This window comes from Symphodus melops, assembly GCF_947650265.1.
Source record: "Symphodus melops genome assembly, chromosome: 8".
NCBI classification, from domain to species: Eukaryota; Metazoa; Chordata; class Actinopteri; order Labriformes; family Labridae; genus Symphodus; species Symphodus melops.
Genome location: NC_136698.1, coordinates 4,280,764 through 4,298,914, shown reverse-complemented (window position 1 = coordinate 4,298,914; position 18,151 = coordinate 4,280,764). Strand labels below are relative to the sequence as shown.

At 40.1% G+C, this 18,151-nt stretch overlaps 1 protein-coding gene across 5 annotated transcripts in view; it reads right to left on the bottom strand.

Moving 5' to 3' along the window:
• Positions 1 to 912: 912 nt before the first annotated feature.
• kank4 (KN motif and ankyrin repeat domains 4) overlaps positions 913 to 18,151 on the bottom strand; it is an 80,939-nt gene continuing 63,700 nt past the window's right edge. For all 5 annotated transcript variants that reach the window (XM_079349682.1, XM_079349686.1, XM_079349683.1 and 2 more), the window contains 7 exons: positions 16,500 to 16,593; positions 12,105 to 12,389; positions 10,680 to 10,764; positions 9,540 to 9,759; positions 9,246 to 9,388; positions 8,340 to 8,540; positions 913 to 5,320 (listed from right to left, as the gene is read on the bottom strand). In XM_079349682.1, the coding sequence (XP_079205808.1) occupies positions 5,198 to 5,320; positions 8,340 to 8,540; positions 9,246 to 9,388; positions 9,540 to 9,759; positions 10,680 to 10,764; positions 12,105 to 12,389; positions 16,500 to 16,593 (1,151 nt within the window). In that variant the 3' untranslated portion in view covers positions 913 to 5,197. The remainder of the gene's footprint in view (positions 5,321 to 8,339; positions 8,541 to 9,245; positions 9,389 to 9,539; positions 9,760 to 10,679; positions 10,765 to 12,104; positions 12,390 to 16,499; positions 16,594 to 18,151) is intronic.

Below are 18,151 nucleotides of genomic sequence, written 5' to 3'. Positions count from 1 at the left end.
TATGGTCATCAAACTTTATATAATTCATTACATTGAAAAGAAAAACTATACCCCCAAAATACCAAATATATATATAAACACAAATTATATATTTGTTTATATGTGCTGTTTATATATATATATATATATATATACATATATATATAAACACAAGTTTCAGATTGCATAATTTACATATTAAGCAATACTACAGTTCTGTTGGGCAGTGGGCCCATCAGAGAATAAACCTTAGATTGAAATAAAGTGGTGAACAAGCACATCTTGATTTTTTCCCAAATCCTATCAGAATCCGATCTAACTGACTGACTGTCCACATTACAAAGTGACCAGATCAGATCTGCCCATCCGTATTGACATGGTCTGATCCACATTGATTTCTATGGTAACTCTAGGTTAAGCCCAGGAATAAGCGCAAAATGGATGTCAGAGAAATGTGTCTGTCTGATGCAAATAATCTTGTGGAGCAGTCTGTCCACAGGCTTGTTTTACTTAGTGTTTGTTTTCATTCTCGCTGTTTTATTCAAATGACCGAAGTTAACTTCCGGCTTGCCAGATCTATATCATTGTTGCTATCGTCGATGGTGTCATGTTACGTGTGAAGCAGAAGACACATTGAAACTACTGATATGTTCAGATTGAGTCGGATCGGAAGGAATCAGATTTGAATCACATTCATATAACCTGCGTATGTGGTTTGAATCAGATTCTGAAAAATCATCTTGTGGCTTTTTGTGTCCAGATTGGCAAAAAAAACAAACTACATAAACATAAACTGGCCTATGAATCTGATTTGAGGTGCAATGTGAACAAAGCCTGTTTCTCTCTCTTTCTGCAGCTTCCTCTATCCCACATCTTCCCCTACACAAAAGTGACATTTATTATTATAAATTAAGATATCAGGCACACTTAAAGGACCCTTCAAGTTGTAAATCTTCATATTCATTTATTTAGAAGTATTTCTCTGATTTGTTACATACGAGTCCATTGTACAAGGAATATTTTAAAGAGGTTTTTTTTTGTTGTTTTTTTTGTTTTTTTTACATTTGGTTCATGTTTATATGTCAATTTTCAGATAGGTATTCAAAAAGACATCTCCCTTTGTAACTTGAGCCAGTGTTCAAACTGCTTCATGTTTTCCCCCCAAGCATCATCGGTGGCATCAAAGGTTACATGACAAACAACCTCTCAAATTACACACACCCGATTATCACATCATCAGGGAAGTGTCAGCATAGTCTCCAGTCATTCAAAACATCATGTCCATGCATACATAAGTATACTTTATAGATATATGGTAAAAAATATAGAATTTGGAATAAATATCTACGATCGTAAACTGTCAGACAATACTTGTTATATATTTCTCACAACACTGTATGTACACGTTGATTTGTACAGGAACAAACTTTATTGTTAACCCCATGTGAATCAGATTTCAGTTCTTTGGTGTTGAGCCAGTAATGAAACCTTATTACATCTGGGTCACACTGGATAAAACGTACGGATGTGATTCTTTTTATAGACTTGATACACAGGCACGGAAGACCAGATATACAGTATACCAGAATAGTCCCTCAGCATTGATCCAAAATTACTTTTGCTGTCTGAAACTTGGAAAACCACACAGACTTGAATTGTTATGTGGCCAATAAATAATGAGTTGCCGACTGGTGTGTTTTCTAAATGCAGCCTCATCTGCAGCTGCACCTGTACAACTTTGTGACTATCACCTCTGATCTGATTTCTTTTTTCTTTTTTTGCAGAGTAGCAGAGGTGCTGCTTGTCAACAGGTGTGGCAGTCAACTGTTTAGTGCCCCTGGCCAGTAGGGGGTCCAGCAGAGGACTGACAAACTTTAAACCATTTGTTGCAGTGGCTCAAAATGTGCAAATTTTACAATGACAGTAGGAAACCTCCCCAAGGGGACCCGTTCTGACAGCACTCAAAGTAGTTGCACATTAAATGTGTCGCTTAAAATTGCTATTGGTGTCAGATTTATTTTAAACACAATGGTGAGGCATGCTAGTTGGAGGGGCCACAAGTAAATTTTGCTAAAGGCCCCCAACAGACACTAGAATTGCCACTGCAGAGTAAATGCAGCTATTATTCATGGAAGGTACTTCTGCTAGTTGGTCCGTCTTCGTGTCAAGTTTATTTCATCATCTGTTATCGCCCATATCAAGAAAATGTTGCAGTCAAAACACCCACGCAGCAAGAAGCTTGGAAATATTTTAGGAGATAATTCTGCTTGTTTGAAGTCACAGCAAAACTAAACTCACTTATATTTTGTCTGTTTACTTTATTGAAGTAGGAGCTGGAGCAGGCAGTGAAAAACTGGTAGGCTGTCATTGGACCACATATTTGGCAGTTGTTAAAGTGAGTGGTATTCCCCTTCAAGTTGTTCCTTCAGTAGGCACAACAAAGCCCAGTCACCTTTTAAAGAGACAGCATCACATTTACACCAACAGGTCTGTTTATATCCACACTGATTATTTCAGTTTTGGTCAATTGTGAATTAAACATTCATAACAGGAAGCCTAAATGGTCACATTTAGAGTTAAATATATATAAGCAGGCATATTATTAAATGGACTGTATCTTGAATGAATTGTGTGTTGATATTACATCGACTTGTTGAACAGGATAGAAGCCTGTATGTTCACCCTGTCGCCCTAATATGGTCACATTGGATTTGAAATTAAACGCTACAGATTGCTACTCGTAGAACGCCATACATAGGGATTCAATGCTCACAAACAAATAGGTGAAGTCAAGGTAGCGATGCAACTTATTTTGCATGTGACCAACAGCCAGAATATCTCGACCTCGCTGCTTCCATTTTGACCATACTGTGTTTTGAAATCTTTGTAAGGTTTTCAAGCTTTGCCCACAAGGGTTAAAAAACTAAATAAATTTAAATATCTCTACCTGCTGAACACTTTAGGGATTTCTGCTCTGGTTATTGCAGCGATGCTTTTCAGTTGTAAACATTTAATCACATCCGAAACTTGATCCAAAGGCAACTGGACTTGGTTGAGACACTTTGAGTTCAGAACATGTGAAGCCCCAGCTCCGTCTTGGAGCATGTGACCTCAACCACCCAGATGACCAGGGTTTCCTATTTGTTATTTATCTTTCATGCTTTGTTTTTGCAGATCTTGTGCGGCATTGGTAATGTTCAATATATTGTTTTGCCGAGCATTGATAAGTGGCTTTTTGTTTATGTGTGGATGTTTTTCTTTTGTTTGTATTTATTGAATGGAGTGAATGCAGCTGAATGTTTGGCAGCACTTCGAGTCCAAGACCAATTTAAAATGTGGCACATGAAAGTGTATCGTGTCAGTTAACTACTTGAGGTGAACAAGATCAATGACTCGGCTAACGACTGTGATGTGAATCATGCTTGATGCTCAGCATTCTAATAATCCATAGAGGTTTGCATTTCTAGCTCCGTCCATCAGTCAGTGTAGAAGTGAAGAAGCCTTTCGGACGAGAGGTAAAACATCTTCAGGGCCTTCAACTAATTCTAGTTGCCTTTGGCTCGAGCTTTGAACCCACCATGACCTGGACGGCTGAGAAACTACACAGACATTTAAGCACATCAGTACTCCTGTTTAAAGACACTTTAAGAATATGAGTAAAGGTTTGATGTAGTAAGGGAGCTCACTTCCGGACACTTATCTCACCTTTTAAATGCAGGATGTACACTTGATTTTGGCTGGAGCATGGTCTCCCTCTGTATTTACTACCAAACAACGTAATTTTTCATTCGTGTTAACTTTTCAAATGATTTCTTTCCCTCGACAGTCCTTGTTTGTTTATCGTTTTTGAACATGGTACCCTGAACATGAAGTTAGATCCTCATGATCAAGATGTTCTAGATGATTCATTATCTTCACAAGAGGAAGCAGACTCATTTCACATCCTGTTGTATATTATCTGACAGTTTATGTCTTTGTTAGTCCCATAAACCCATGCCACTATAGTTACACTTGCTACATAGTTATTGGAATGTATCACAGCCAGCCTGACATTCATTGTGCATTTTGTAGCAGTTGCATACATGATTGGAAACGAGCAGAAGAGCGAAACATACGTTATATTTGATCTGAGGGAGAGCAGCCAGTATTAGAACATACTGTTGTGTAGTACTGTTATACAGCCAGTAGGGGGAGTAAATGTGTATCGACATGCAGCACTTGCAGCTTCTCAACAATCTCCGTATCAGAAGACTTTCTTTACTTTGGGTTATTGGGATATGAAAACAATATTTCTTATGAAGCTGAAAGATTTGAATCTTCAACTATTATTTTTATATATTTATATGTATTTTACACTTGATAATTGCCGGTGCCCGGTTTAAAAAAATAAAATTGTCCCTGTGGTAAAAATAATACATGAAATTAGGTCAAGTATGGACTGAATGATGGGACATTGATTTGTAGTCGTGCAACTTTGTGCACTGGTTATTAAATTTTTCCAATAAGTACTTTTAGAGTTATATATATATATATATACATATATATTTACCCCCTGGACACCAATAGATATTAGAGAAGATTATAGTTCACTGTACACAATCACAATAAAAAAGTGCAGTAGAAAATACAGTTTCTGTGTTTGTATATGATCATAATCTGTTAGAATAACATTCTACGTATATCCTTAAATGATGGCTTATGTCCAAATATGAAAAGAAAGATGAGGAGAAACAAAAAAAAAAGTAATGTTATATTTTTTATATATTTCTATTTGAAAGGTAGATCATGTGCTTAGTGATTTATCTTAAAGAGCTTGTGGAAAATGAAAGCAGCAGTTTGTCAGATTATCTCTTTGATCTGCCCATCCTTAGTCCGTCTTTAAATCCTCACCCTGTCCCCTTAGTAAAATACTGTCAATCACATGTTGCTATGGCAATGCCTTATTATTAATCTGAGCCGCCCTCTTTTTGTTGTCTGTCCATTGAGTGGTTGATGCAGCACACCCAGACAGGGCAGAGATGTGGAAGAGAAATGTGGGTGTTTGGAGCTGGACACTCGAGTCACAGATGTTTGTTTTTTTTCCGTTGCAAACAGAGCATTTCCACCTCTTCTTCCATTGGTCAAAGACAGTCTTTCCCCCTTGTTTTGGTAGGCAGAGGGTCTTTGAATTTGAGGCTTTACTGAACTGGACTGTAGCAGTAAACAAGGTCACCCTGGCTCAGAGGAGGTCTGTGGTACGCGAAGGTTCAGCGGAGGCTCGGGTCTCAGCGTGGGCCTTCAGAAGGTCGACTATTTCTTTGTGGGAGGCTCCTTCGGCCACCGACAGAGCTGTCTGCCCATTCTGGAGAGAGAGAAATAAACATATTTATGAAAACCTTGCAGTGACTGTTGTTATCCTGATGGGGACACTGTTGTGTTACTCTTTCTCCAGTAATGGGACCCTTTAGTTTTTGCACTTAAATAAAGCTACTTTTCTGCTGTAAATATCATTACACAAGCTGTGATCAGTATTTAGATACAAGTATTTGCATCAAGTGAAGATTTCAATCCGTCACGTTTCAATTCATCTTATCTGACAGTTTGCTCCACAAATTACAAATCAAAATGTGTAAAAAAGATCAAGATGACATCCACTGATAAGCCTCTTTGCATTGTGTGTAATAAGCTGGGTTTAATAACAAGCCCAGGGAGGATTATTTTAGGGAAAAGGGGAATATGAGCAAATCTTGCAAAGTTAAACAGACCAGAATACTTTCAAACTTTGCATAAATTCATTAAAAGAGTCATACAAATGCTGAAACCTCCACAAACTGAAGTAAATAGAGGTCAATTTAAAGTAACGTCTGATCAGAACTGTTTAATACTGCCAGAACAAGTTTTTTTGCAATTATTTGTTTTTCTGTAATTATGTAATTTGTAAGATGAAAAAAGTCATGCTTAAGCTTGATAAAGGTTGAGGTTATTGCTTGTTCCTTGACTGGATATGAAATGAGTTGAATTAGAGGCTTTTAATCTGAAGTACAGATGGAGATGTTGTCTTTGCGCCTTTTTCAGTCCAAAATGAGGTTGAAGTGTTTTGCAAATAATCACATTCTGTTTTTTTTTATTTTTTTTTACATAACTCAACAAACATTATGTTTTATGTGAGTCATAAAAAAAAAATATATATATATATATATTTGAATAGGCTAATCCCTCTAACTCTAAAACACATTTTCTTGCCTCACTAAACTGGTAGTGCTCCATAATGCTGCTTTTAACTCATTGCATCTCTCTCACAGCATGTGTTGATGTCTTTCTATTCATTTTTCTATTTGAAAGCTAGATTTTTTTACATTACTTGAGCAGACAAGACTGTCTTCGTCTCCTGGGAGGACTCCAGAAAAGTGTGAATACTCTGACTTTACGTTTATTTTACAAACGTGCCAAACAATCTCCTTGACTTACTTCCACAGCATTTAACTTACATTGTTGGCCAGAGCTGCTCATTTCCTCAGACTAGAGACCATGCTGTCACGCTGCAGTTCCACTAAATATAGTCTGCGCTCCTGCGTTGTCATGGAGTCGCACACCAAACGATGAACCAGATGCAGATGGTTGAGTTATATAGGATAATTGAAGGATCCGCCTGTTTTGATTTATCATTTTTGTTCTGTCTAATCAGGTACATATTTGAAACAGGGTCGCATGTACATGTATCTACTTGACATGAAGGACCTAAAAACATCAATAATTATACGTTTTAGCTAAAATGGTAAATAGCCATGAGCTTGTGAAGCATTTCTCCAGTCTAGACTACTCTGTGCTTTTAAACCGCAGATCACACCTTCACATTCACACTCTGATCTCAGAGGCTGCTGTGTAAAGTGACCATCAGTATTAACTAATCCTATTCACACAAATGTACACTCGGCCTACGAAGCAGCGGGAGGAACTTGTTTAAGTGTCTTCCTTAAGGACACATCAGACACGTTGCTGCAGCAGCTGGGGATCAAACCCTCCACCTTCCGGTTGAGAGACGACTGACTCTACCACTGAGCCACAGCCGCTGTTTAGAGTCCTCATTTCCTATTTCTTCTTCATGGGGTACAATCTGTAAGTTCCTTGCTATAAGTTCCATGGGGTCTGTTTCTTTCAGCTCAGTCATGATTCTATTTTTTGTTCTAATCTAACGCTGTAATAATTTATGTTCCAACTTGTCAATCTGGAAAAAAAGTGCAATGCACGACTTATTAAAATAATTGTAAGGATAATAAATGCATGTTTTTTTGCTAAGTTGCTGTGACCACTGAATGATGTGCACTTGAATAGAAGCATTTCTGTGTCTTTTCTTTTCCATCAACAGAAAAACCCATGTTTTAACTGAGACTTCTGCTCGTTTATAAGGCACATTAAACTAAAAACACTTACATTTAGTGTATTTTCTTTAGTTGCGTAGGAGATGCAGCAGGCAGGGATTGTGTTCTTCAGGTATGCTTGATTGTACATTTGTCTTCTATTTTCTGGTTATCTTTTTGTTGCAGTGCTGCTTTTTAATTCCCCTGTGGGAGAGGAGCGAGGGCAGGCAGCTGCAGACATCACAGCTGTGTTTGTTCGGGGTAAGTGCACTGGCAGGGCGAGGCACCAGTCTTCATATGGCAGTTCTTTGACTAGCCACCTTCGATTGCAGAGGGGAATGAACAATCTGGAAAAATCAATACTGTACTTGGTTGAAAAATCAATCCCCTGTGTGTGGGCACAGGCACCAGCTACTGCCTGGTTATAAGGACATGAAATGCTGACCACTGGGGCAGCACAATATTGGCTGACACATTCTGCAGCATTACCACTCACGTATTAGCTTATAAGCAGAATATAACTAGCTGCCTATATAAGCCTATAGCCTATATAACTAATGCCTGGCAGCTCAGAAAAGAGTAAACCCCAATGAAAGAGATGATGTGTTTCAAATCGAGCCAAAGACAGCACAGACAGGAGCGCTCAGGTTTCTGTGGGAGTTACAGGGAATCCCATTTAAAAGCCATATCTGATTGAAAGGGGACACCTCTGATACACACAGTGTTTAAACCAAACACTGTATTGATGAAGGGGAAGTAGCCATTGGGATTACACCCAGCCCCCTGCCCCCAACTCTTTTTTTATGTCCAGTTCTTTTTTTATTAAAAAAAAAGCAAACATTTCTACAACTATAAAATACACATCTGAAAGAGCTGGCATAGAGGATCTGTAAGTGTTAAATCCTCATGGTGTCATATGTCCGACTGAATTCAAACATGTTTGATGAGAGGTATAAAACCATCTTCTGAATCACAACACTCCCGTAAACAGTGTAATACTAACTTTACAGGAAACAAGTTTACCTTATCTTTGAGGCTGGTGTCACAGCGACCTGTCTCCAGCAGCAGACGAACAATGTGTGTGTGTCCGTGTTCGCTGGCACACATCAGGGCCGTGGATTCCTCCCGATCCTGAGCATTTACATCCGCGCCGCAGCTCAGGAGCAGGTTCACCATGGCAACGCGGCCGTGGCTCACCGCGAGCATGAGCGCCGTCTGGCCCGCCTAGGGAAAGAGTGCGAAATAGAGAGAATTAGAATTAAACATCGAGAGGGCAGGTGTGTGTGAGGGGGGATTAAGGAATAATTGAAGAGAGAAGCAGGGTCGGGGATGAGCGAGGTGAAGAGGGATAGAGGTATGAAGAGAAGCAAAGGTGATTACAGCGTACACTGCAGCAAAGTCTAGAAGTAGTCCATTTTCACAAAGTTTTGCACTAAGATATGTTTCTAACACTGAGTTACTGCAGTTAAGAACTTTCAGGGTTACCATGACTTGTGTTGCAGTGTAACACATTTCTCCTTCCCATTAACAGTCTAACATAAGAGGAGAAAAACCTCTTCAACTCGCCCACTGCTTGAAAACTCCAACTTTGGGGCATAGAGTTCACCATTGTTCACTTATTATCTTTTATGTTTGGAACATGAAGAGACCATATACATGGATGGATGGATGGTAGATAGACAAGGTGACCTATCAATCACAGGCTTCAACACCAAAGACTCTCCTCTTTATCATCTATGTTGTTGATGTCATGTAATAAACTGACCCACTTGTAAAACACATCTGCCATGCCCTAATTTCCCTGGAGAAATTATATGAAATGTGCCTGATAACGTCCTTCACAGCAACATGTGTACATCATCATACAACACAACGAATCATTCAGTAAATTTACTCTGAGTGTGAGTATAGGCGTATCCTGTAGATTACCTGTCTGGAGCATGCATTGATGTCACCCAATTTCAACAGCTGCTGTGCCACCTCCAGATCATCAGGGCTCTCAGCGGCCGTCAGAGCGGCGAGCATCACCGGTGTGTAGCCTGCCTTGTTCACATTATCTGTTTCACATAGACCTGAACAAACAAACACAAAGTTCTACTGAGCCATGCAGAGCGTTTGTGGAATTCCTGCGGGGATTTACCTGCTTTATTTAGTCACCTTCCATAGTTATTACAAATCGTGTTCAATATTTATGCTGTGCGGTTGCGTGTGTTTGATTCTCACCAGTGTCGAGCAGAAGTTGGACCACAGGGAAGTTTGAGTGTGAAACGCTGTAGTGGAGGGCCATGTTCCCATTGCCGTCTGTCAAGTTAACCACATACGGCAGGAGAGTAGGTGTGGTCAAGCCCACTTGACGCAGGTATAATCTGACTGTATCCGCCTGCGAGTCTTTCTGGCTGGAGACCTTGAACCACTCCTGGTAGAGCACCACTAAAACCTGACGCTAAAGGAAGAGAAAGGAGAGGACAGAAGGGTATAAATATGTGAGGCAGGGAAATTTTTATTGTCCCCTGAACTTGATGTTTTACGGTTTGGCCTGTTTAGCAGCCCGAGGAACGGCTGTGAACCACATTATTGTACTTATGGAAGTCAAAGGGCTCCAATATAACATGAAAATAAAACTCCTGAGCTTAGACAAAAAAAAACGTCATTATTGTTTCAAACCATTAATTAATTAAAGTGAAAAGGGCATCGCTATGCCCTGTGAAGGTGTTGAAATATACACAAGACTGTGGTTGATACAGCATTGAGGGCTGATCGACAATAAATAATAATTAAAGGATAGATCTGATTTTTAAAAACAAGGTTGTTTGAGGTTCTTATTTACAGTCTGTACATACAGTTTACTGTACATACAGGACTACAGTCATTGTATGCTTAAGAAATAATAGGCCCAAAACGCAGTAAGGTCAAGAAACCAAATGTTTCCAATGGCGTATAATGATTTCTTTTCAAGTGTACACAGGTTATAGAGCTCATCTCAGGGGTTGTAGGTTTGAATCTGACCTCGGCCCTTTGCTGCATGTCACCCATCCGCTCTCCCTGTCTTAACTGTCTCTCTTCAGTCGTCCTATCTAAGAAAGGCAAAACGAACCCAAAAATAACTTTAAAAAAAGTTGTTTATCTTTGACTGTCGGTAGCTGTTCACTAGCTTCTGTGTCTGTACTTCTACAAACAGGAGCCGTGCTCAACTCTGTCTACTGTAGTTGAAACACTCTTTATTGATCGGTACCTCATCCGACCCCCCTTCAAAGAATCTGAACTATTTAACCTCTTTGCACTCAAATCACATTTGATGTAATACATGAAATATTTGTTTTACAGCTGTGAAGAGTTGAAACGACATCAGAAGAAATTCTTTACCATTTCTTTATCTGGGGATGAAACCTCCTCCATGCGGTCTTTGACATAAACACAGGCGTCTAAGAAACCTTTGTTAACTTTCTCCCTGGAAAGAAAGAACACATCACACCGTCAGAAGCAGACCCTGTTTGATACCAAGTCTGGATATCTTTTCGTTTGAGCCAAGAATATCTGAACAGAAAGAAAGTATCTGGAAGTACGAAATGTCCAAATTAATCCCAGAACACTTCACATCAGCTCTTCTCGTTGTTTTCTTTGCTGCTTTGTTCAGGTTCATTGCGGTAATATCCTCAAGTCTGCTTCACATATGTTCAAGCGATGGCTACTTTCCTACGTGTTTAAGTTTCGTCTGGGATCAAAAAACAAAAGATAAAAGATGCTTGGCGGGCTTCTGCAGAATCCTCACTCATCAGTCAGCGGTCTGACACATCGATGGCACGTGCAAACCTCGATGGTTACAGTTTACACTGATTCACTGCCCAATAACACTCACTGAGCGCTCATCTATCATGCCAAGTCATGCTGTAGCCCTCGAACTGTACTCCAGCCATAACACACAAACCATGTACGAGCACCCACACACACACACACACACACACACACACACACACACACACACACACACACACACACACACACACACACACACACACACACACACACACACACACACACACACACACACACACACACACACACACAGCTGTGATCAGGCAGGTGCTGAGTGATGGGTTAATATGAGTCCTGCCCCGGAGCTCCAGAGCTCCGTCCACACAGGTGAGACAGAAATGTGTTCAGTCAGTGACACTGATGACAGCGCAGCCTCTTTTTCCTTTTTGTCCCAAACATCGAACACTTCAGGGAACGAAACGCATCTGCGTGTTTGTCTGAGACCGCTAATAGATGAAGAGTATCTCAAACCGAGGTGTGTAAAACCCGCGGTGTGTGAAGCTCTCAATGTACATGAACGTACGTGAGGAAACAAACGCCCTTTAAAAGCTTGTGTATGTAACAGAGGCTTAAAGGGTTTGACTGTCGCTCTGAGCCTGTGCAAGGTATTAAGAGTGAGCAAGGTTGTACAAAAGTGTAAGCAGGTATGAGTGGGGTTTAATTTGATTGTGTGTGTGTGTGTGTGTGTGTGTGTGTGTGTGACTGTGTTTGTGTGTGTAAGGCCCACTGTATATTAAAGTGTCATTCAGCACCTGTCTTAGAAAGAATGTAGGCTCAAGCAGAACACAAAACAAAGACCCCACTTGTGCTTTCTTGACATCACAAGAAGCACAACTTTTCTTTATTTGTCTATATATATATATATATATATATATATAGATATAACCTCTATCATGAGCAGTGGCTTTGTGGTACAAATAGGTCTGTCAATGTTCTAAGGAATATTTCTACATGAAGCGTCACTGTCTCTCTCACCTCTCGGCTGGGTCATCCAGGAGATCATGGCTCACATCTGGATCCAGCAGGCCTCTTTCACTCTCTTTCTCCACAGCCGCCGCACCACCTTCTCCCTCAGCTGCGACCTCTGCGCCCGTCTGCTGGGTCTCTGCTCCCTCCTCAGGCTTCTCCGCCTGCTGAGGCTCCGTCTCCTTTTCCTTCTCTACCTCCGGCTCGGAGCTGTCTTCCTCCTCCACCTGCACCTCCACCTCCACCTTTGACTTCTCATCTCCACTGGACTCTTCGCTGGATGTTGTCTCATAGCTGGGGGAGGACACAGACAAACTGGCAAATGCAAAGTTTTCATAACATAGCCATCGTAATAATTGGTAAATTCAAATAAAAGGTTAAGGCATTCCTGAGCACGTCTCCAGTATTGATGGAGAAGGTTCAATACAGCAATTTCATATGGCGATACTCGATCAATATAGAGGGCAAGTAGTAATCCTGAATATGACAGAATTAAGTTAAAATTACAAAATGAAACTATTTTCCCATCTCTAAATGAGTCCTTGAAATTATACAGCACATGTAACATGTAGTTACTTATCAATGTATGCTGTTTCTTCCCTAAAAGTAAGCAAACAGAAATCATACATCCACAGTAGAAGCCACATCAGTGAAAGACAAGCAGGTCAAAAAATACCGTGAAAGCAGTAAAGTCAACATAGACCCGGGATTCATAAACACCAGCAGGCCATTCCTCTTTAGACCTGAAGCATGACATGAAAGGATTTCTGTCTGATACGACCCCAGACGTCCAAAACATCCTTCACACAGTTCTGCACACACACATCCATCGGTGTGTTTGCATACTCCCATATGACACCTTGGATAAAAGCCAACCTTGTTCAGTGAGAAAAGGCTAATGATATATTTAGAGCTGTGGAGGTTTCTGGTAGAGTGTTTATTTGTGTGTGTGTGTGTGTGTGTGTGTACGTGTGTGTGTGCGAGAGAGAGTGATCATTGGTGATCATTGGGGTGTAAAATGAAGGAACCTCTGTGAGGCCAAAGCTCAGATAAAGCTAGCATTGAATGCCACTGATTCGTGCTTATTCGTTCACACACACACACACACACACACACACACACACACACACACACACACACACACACACACACACACACACACACACACACACACACACACACACACACACACACACACACACACACACACACACACACACACACACACACACACAACATCATGAGAGGCATTCAAGGGCCACAGCATTCCCCGGATTCCAGAGGAGCTCAAGGGAGACCAAAGATAGGTTAGAGCATCCACAAAGAAAAGAAGAACAAACAGCAGTCGACTTCCTGGTGTGGGCAGATGCCTCAAGATAGACAGAGAAAATGTTGTCTGTTTGTTTTAATGGAATCATTATGTTTGATTTATCGTTTCAGAGGTTACGAAACGAATCCAGAAAAACAAAACACGAATGCCTGAAACTCTTTGTGTGAGAAGGAGAGATGCTTATAATACCACTGACAATTCATCGTTTTGGTCAGAGTGAATGGCTGTCAGGCTTTGTTTTTGGATCATTCAAAAAAAAAAAAAAAAAAAAGGGAGGAAGGAATAGACCACACCACCGCTCTGACAAAACATAGTAGAGTTTAAGGGTCATAAAACAGTACTGGTCAGGAATGTAAGAACAGGAACATATCTCCCTATAGGCACTCGCTTCCTTGTTATCCTGGAGGTAATCCTCTGAAGTCTTGTGGAGATGAGCTTTCAAACAAGCAATGGGTAATATTGGATGTACTGAAGTGGCAGTAAAATGAACATTTAATTGACTGATGAGAGGCAAACGTTTCAAGCATTGTACTTAAATATGGTACTCATTTGATATGCATGTTGCTTATCTTTGGGATTTCACACATAATAAGACTGGGCACGCTTTAAAAGATTAAAGATAGCTTTGATAGCTGATTGCTGTCAAGTCTTGTGCGCACATGGAGGGTAATTAGTTTGCATGAACGAGTGTGTAGCTCTGCAGCTACTACAAAAAAGCGACAAAGCTGTTCAATGTCAACACACACTAATCGAACGTCTGCATGCATTCGCTTCCCATCTGGGGAAGAAATCTGGTCATGAGAAGGGTTAACAATTTGAATTCTGGTTTGTTATTGCTTTTACAAATGAGCAAAGGTTTAGGATTCAACATGCAGTGCTTCTGGTTAAAGGGCTTTTTTGTTTCTTAGATTGATTGATAACTTTATTTCCAACATGTTTTTTTAAAAATGAAATAGATAAATAACTAAAGAAGAACAGTGTTTTATATGGATTTATTCGTCTTGGTCATTTTAAATGTGTCTACCATCTGAGGGTTTGTCTTCAGATGCTACAGTAACAGTATGTGCAAGACTTTCATAGCTGCAGATCTATATCTGAAGAGGCATGCTGTGAGCTATAAATGAAACTATGTTAGCTGAGACTGACATGTTTAAGTCTAACACTGACAAGTCATGATGCAGTACTGTGATCCTTCAATTCTATTAGAACTGTACTCGAATAGAAAGTAATTTGTAGGCTGAACCTTCTCTCACAGGCTGTTCAGGTGAAAAGCTTGTCAGATGTTCGTTCGCTGTTGCTCTTGTCTGACCTCGGCATTAGGGTGTAATTTAAACTTGTTGTGTGTTGTGTTGTTGTGTGTTGTTTCCTTCCTCTCTCCTGTGCTCCCCCCCTGGTGTTGCCAAACTGATGAAGTACACCTGTGAACTCTGCAGTAAGCTATGTTTTATTAAAGACTGTTTGGCTTCTCTTTAGTTGTGTTTTTGAAAAGAAGTTTGTTCTCGGTTGTTTGCTTGTTGTTTTTTGTGATTTTGTAAATGAATGAATTTGCTTATTCTTATTTCCTGCTTCTTTTTCCCTGGGTTTTATTTTGTTGTTACTTCCTTCATACTCCTTCCTTCTTACTTCCTAGTCATCTCAGGGAACATAACAACACTTATTTTATCTCCTCGCCTTTTTTTAAACCATGACAAGAATATGTACCCTGGGTCAATGTTGAGAAAAAAACCAATCACAAGCCTCCTTACACTGGCTAGCAGTCAAGCTGAGGATTGATTTTACAATACTGTTGACTGTATTTAAGGTATTAAATTAACTTGCTCTCACGTACCTCTCAGAACTCTTGTCCCCATATCAACCATTAAGAGATCTTAGGTCATCAGCACAAAAACTTTTTTTCAAAGCCTAGATCCATCTGCTTTTTTCATTGCAGGAAAACTGTAGAGCCAGTTACCTCAAATCATCCATTTCTCACCCACTACTGGTGTTTTTAAAACTCGCCTCAAAATATAGGCGAGCTTATTCGCTTAGCCTTTCATTTTCAATAACTCATCGAGCAGAAAATCCATAGCTCTTTTAAGTCTTGTGTGACACTGACTGGATGTAATTGTTACTGTGTATAAAGTGCTATATAAATAAAGTTGAGTACATAAAGAAATGGCTGAATTTAAAAAAGCTATCATGATCACGAGCTATCTCTCCTTTTCTCTGTGCCTATTCAAAATGTTTCTTAAGGTTTGGTTTCTTTTAACAGAATCGTGTTTGTAAGGGTCGGCATATTCAGAGGATTTGTTGCAGTCAAGTGTCAACACGTGTGTGTGTGTGTGTGTGTGTGTGTGTGTGTGTGTGGCCGTGTGTATGTGTTTGTTTGTACAAAGGTGCTTCATGTAATAACATCAGACATATTAATAGAATCGGACCAGCCAAAAACAGATCTCCCTACCTTAAAAAAACACTTTTGTTCTTTCCAAACACGACCATCTGCTAACTTAAAATTAATTATCTCTGACGAACACAAAGATACACACACACGCACAAATGCACACACACAAACACTTTCACAGACTGCTCTAAGCAGTAGTAAACGCTGGCATAAGCACAATCACACGAAGCACTGAGGTATCATCAATGCTGACGAAATATGCACACACATCACATCCTGCACCGCACACATTCGTAGACGCACACGCATTCACACCCTCGGTAGCAGCGCCGAGGTCAGATTCAGGGCAGTGTGTCTGCCAGCGAGCCCTTGATGACTAACAGCTTGAGGCAGATGTGTGAGACACAGCTGGACTGGAGTTCATAGTCGCTGTGGTCAAACTGGGATGAACAACGCGAGAGCTGTATCAGTCAGTGTCAAATGACTTATAAGCAGCAGCATCATCATTAACAAACAGACACTGAGATAATAAGATACTGGCGTGAACATATTCCCCCCCCCCTAATTGATTTCTTTAGGATTTATGAGGAAGGGGAATGTTGCAGCACACCAATAAAAACAAATGCACAGCAGGCATGCGTGTGAAAGAATTAATCACGTAGAAATAGTACGCTGATTAAAAAAGAGATCTTACCCTCCATTCACCCCGACAAACTTTAAGTTCTTCTTGGCTCCCTTATTCCCCTGCTTGTCAGCAACACCATTTTTCTTCATAATAGATTTGAGACCTGGAGAAAAAAGGACGAAGGGAGGGTGTGTGGGGGGGGGGGGGGGGAATATAAAAGGTAAGGTTGGAAAATTACTGTACACTTGACCTTCGTAGAATTGGGAGAGTGTATGTTGTTGTGTGTGTGGATGCATTTAGCAAGAAGTTTTATGTTCTGTTACTGCTCACATTTTCCTTCAAACTGCATTATTTAGGTGAGGGAGACATCAGACATGAGAAACACTGAGCTTTTACAGCACGAGCCATTTGCAGATGCAGGATTTGACGCTCCGTGCAGCATTATTGCTGTCTTTGAAGTACAATAAGAACCTTTACAAATCCAGGAAAGTTAAGAATAAATGGGCCAAAAAAGCGGCCACAGGAATCACTGAAGCCTCCCATGTGTATGAAAACTACATACATACACATGTGGTCTTTGCATTTCCCAAATTCATTGGCAACCAAAAAGAACACCATGAAGTTATTTTGGACCATATGTTCGAGCTCCAGTAGTGCTCCAAAGACTATTTTGTAACAAAGCGCGTGAGTCTTTAGAAAAGCACATCTTCCCTGATACGTCTGGCCGAAGTGCAAAACATAATAATGGACACGACATAAAGGAATACAGTTATTGCATTTCATTTTATTGAATATCAAAAGGAAAGTAAGGGAAAATCTGAACACAAACCACTGATGTGTTGCTGCTGTGGTGGAGAGAGTAAGTGAACCAAACAGAAGGCAGAGAGAGAAATTACCAAACTAAAACAGAAAACAGCACTCATATAACTTCGCCCAGTATAAAAGAAGTCGACTCAGCCAGTTTGACCTCCCCCAGTAGTTCATTCTTTAAAAACCGTGATTATGTGTTTTAGAAAACAACATGTTGATCTTTTGGATTTAGAATTGGCCATCTTTTGAAGACAGGGTGGTGTATGCATTGCTACATGTCTATCTTTGTTGACAGGCCACTCTTATTTGTTTTTGATGTGTCATTTCAGACAGCCCTGCTCTAAAGATATATATCATCAACACTGAAAGGGACCATCATTTAAAAAAATGACAAGCTTAACAACTAAAGAAGACTTGAAAATAAAAACTGAGACGGTAAACAAATTGGGAAAATGTTGACTGAGGTGATAAATCAACAAGGGAAAAGTGTTATTCTCTCATAGAGCTCAACCGCGACCACCAACTTTTTTGGCGCCTCTGGTTCTAGAAGGAAATCTCCTCATTCAAATCCTCCAATGGCATTTTAGAAAAGCCTTTAATGAAGAGATTGACACCAGCAACCAAGCTATCCTCTTTCGATGGGACTATAAAACATTTAACTCGCTAAAAAAAGACTTGGAAAACCGAGTAAAAGGAAAAGGTACATGGCTGTACATAATTTTTTTTGAGGAGTGAAGAAACTAAGCAATACATTAAACTGATATTTGAAAGGTAGTGAGACCACAGATCAAAATCGTTGGCCCATATTGGCTGTATTCCCTTGTCCAAATGTACATAGTTTGTCTGTTTGCTTGTCCGTGTGTGTCAGTGTGTTATTGCATGTGGACATTTTCAGCACAGTTGATATTGAA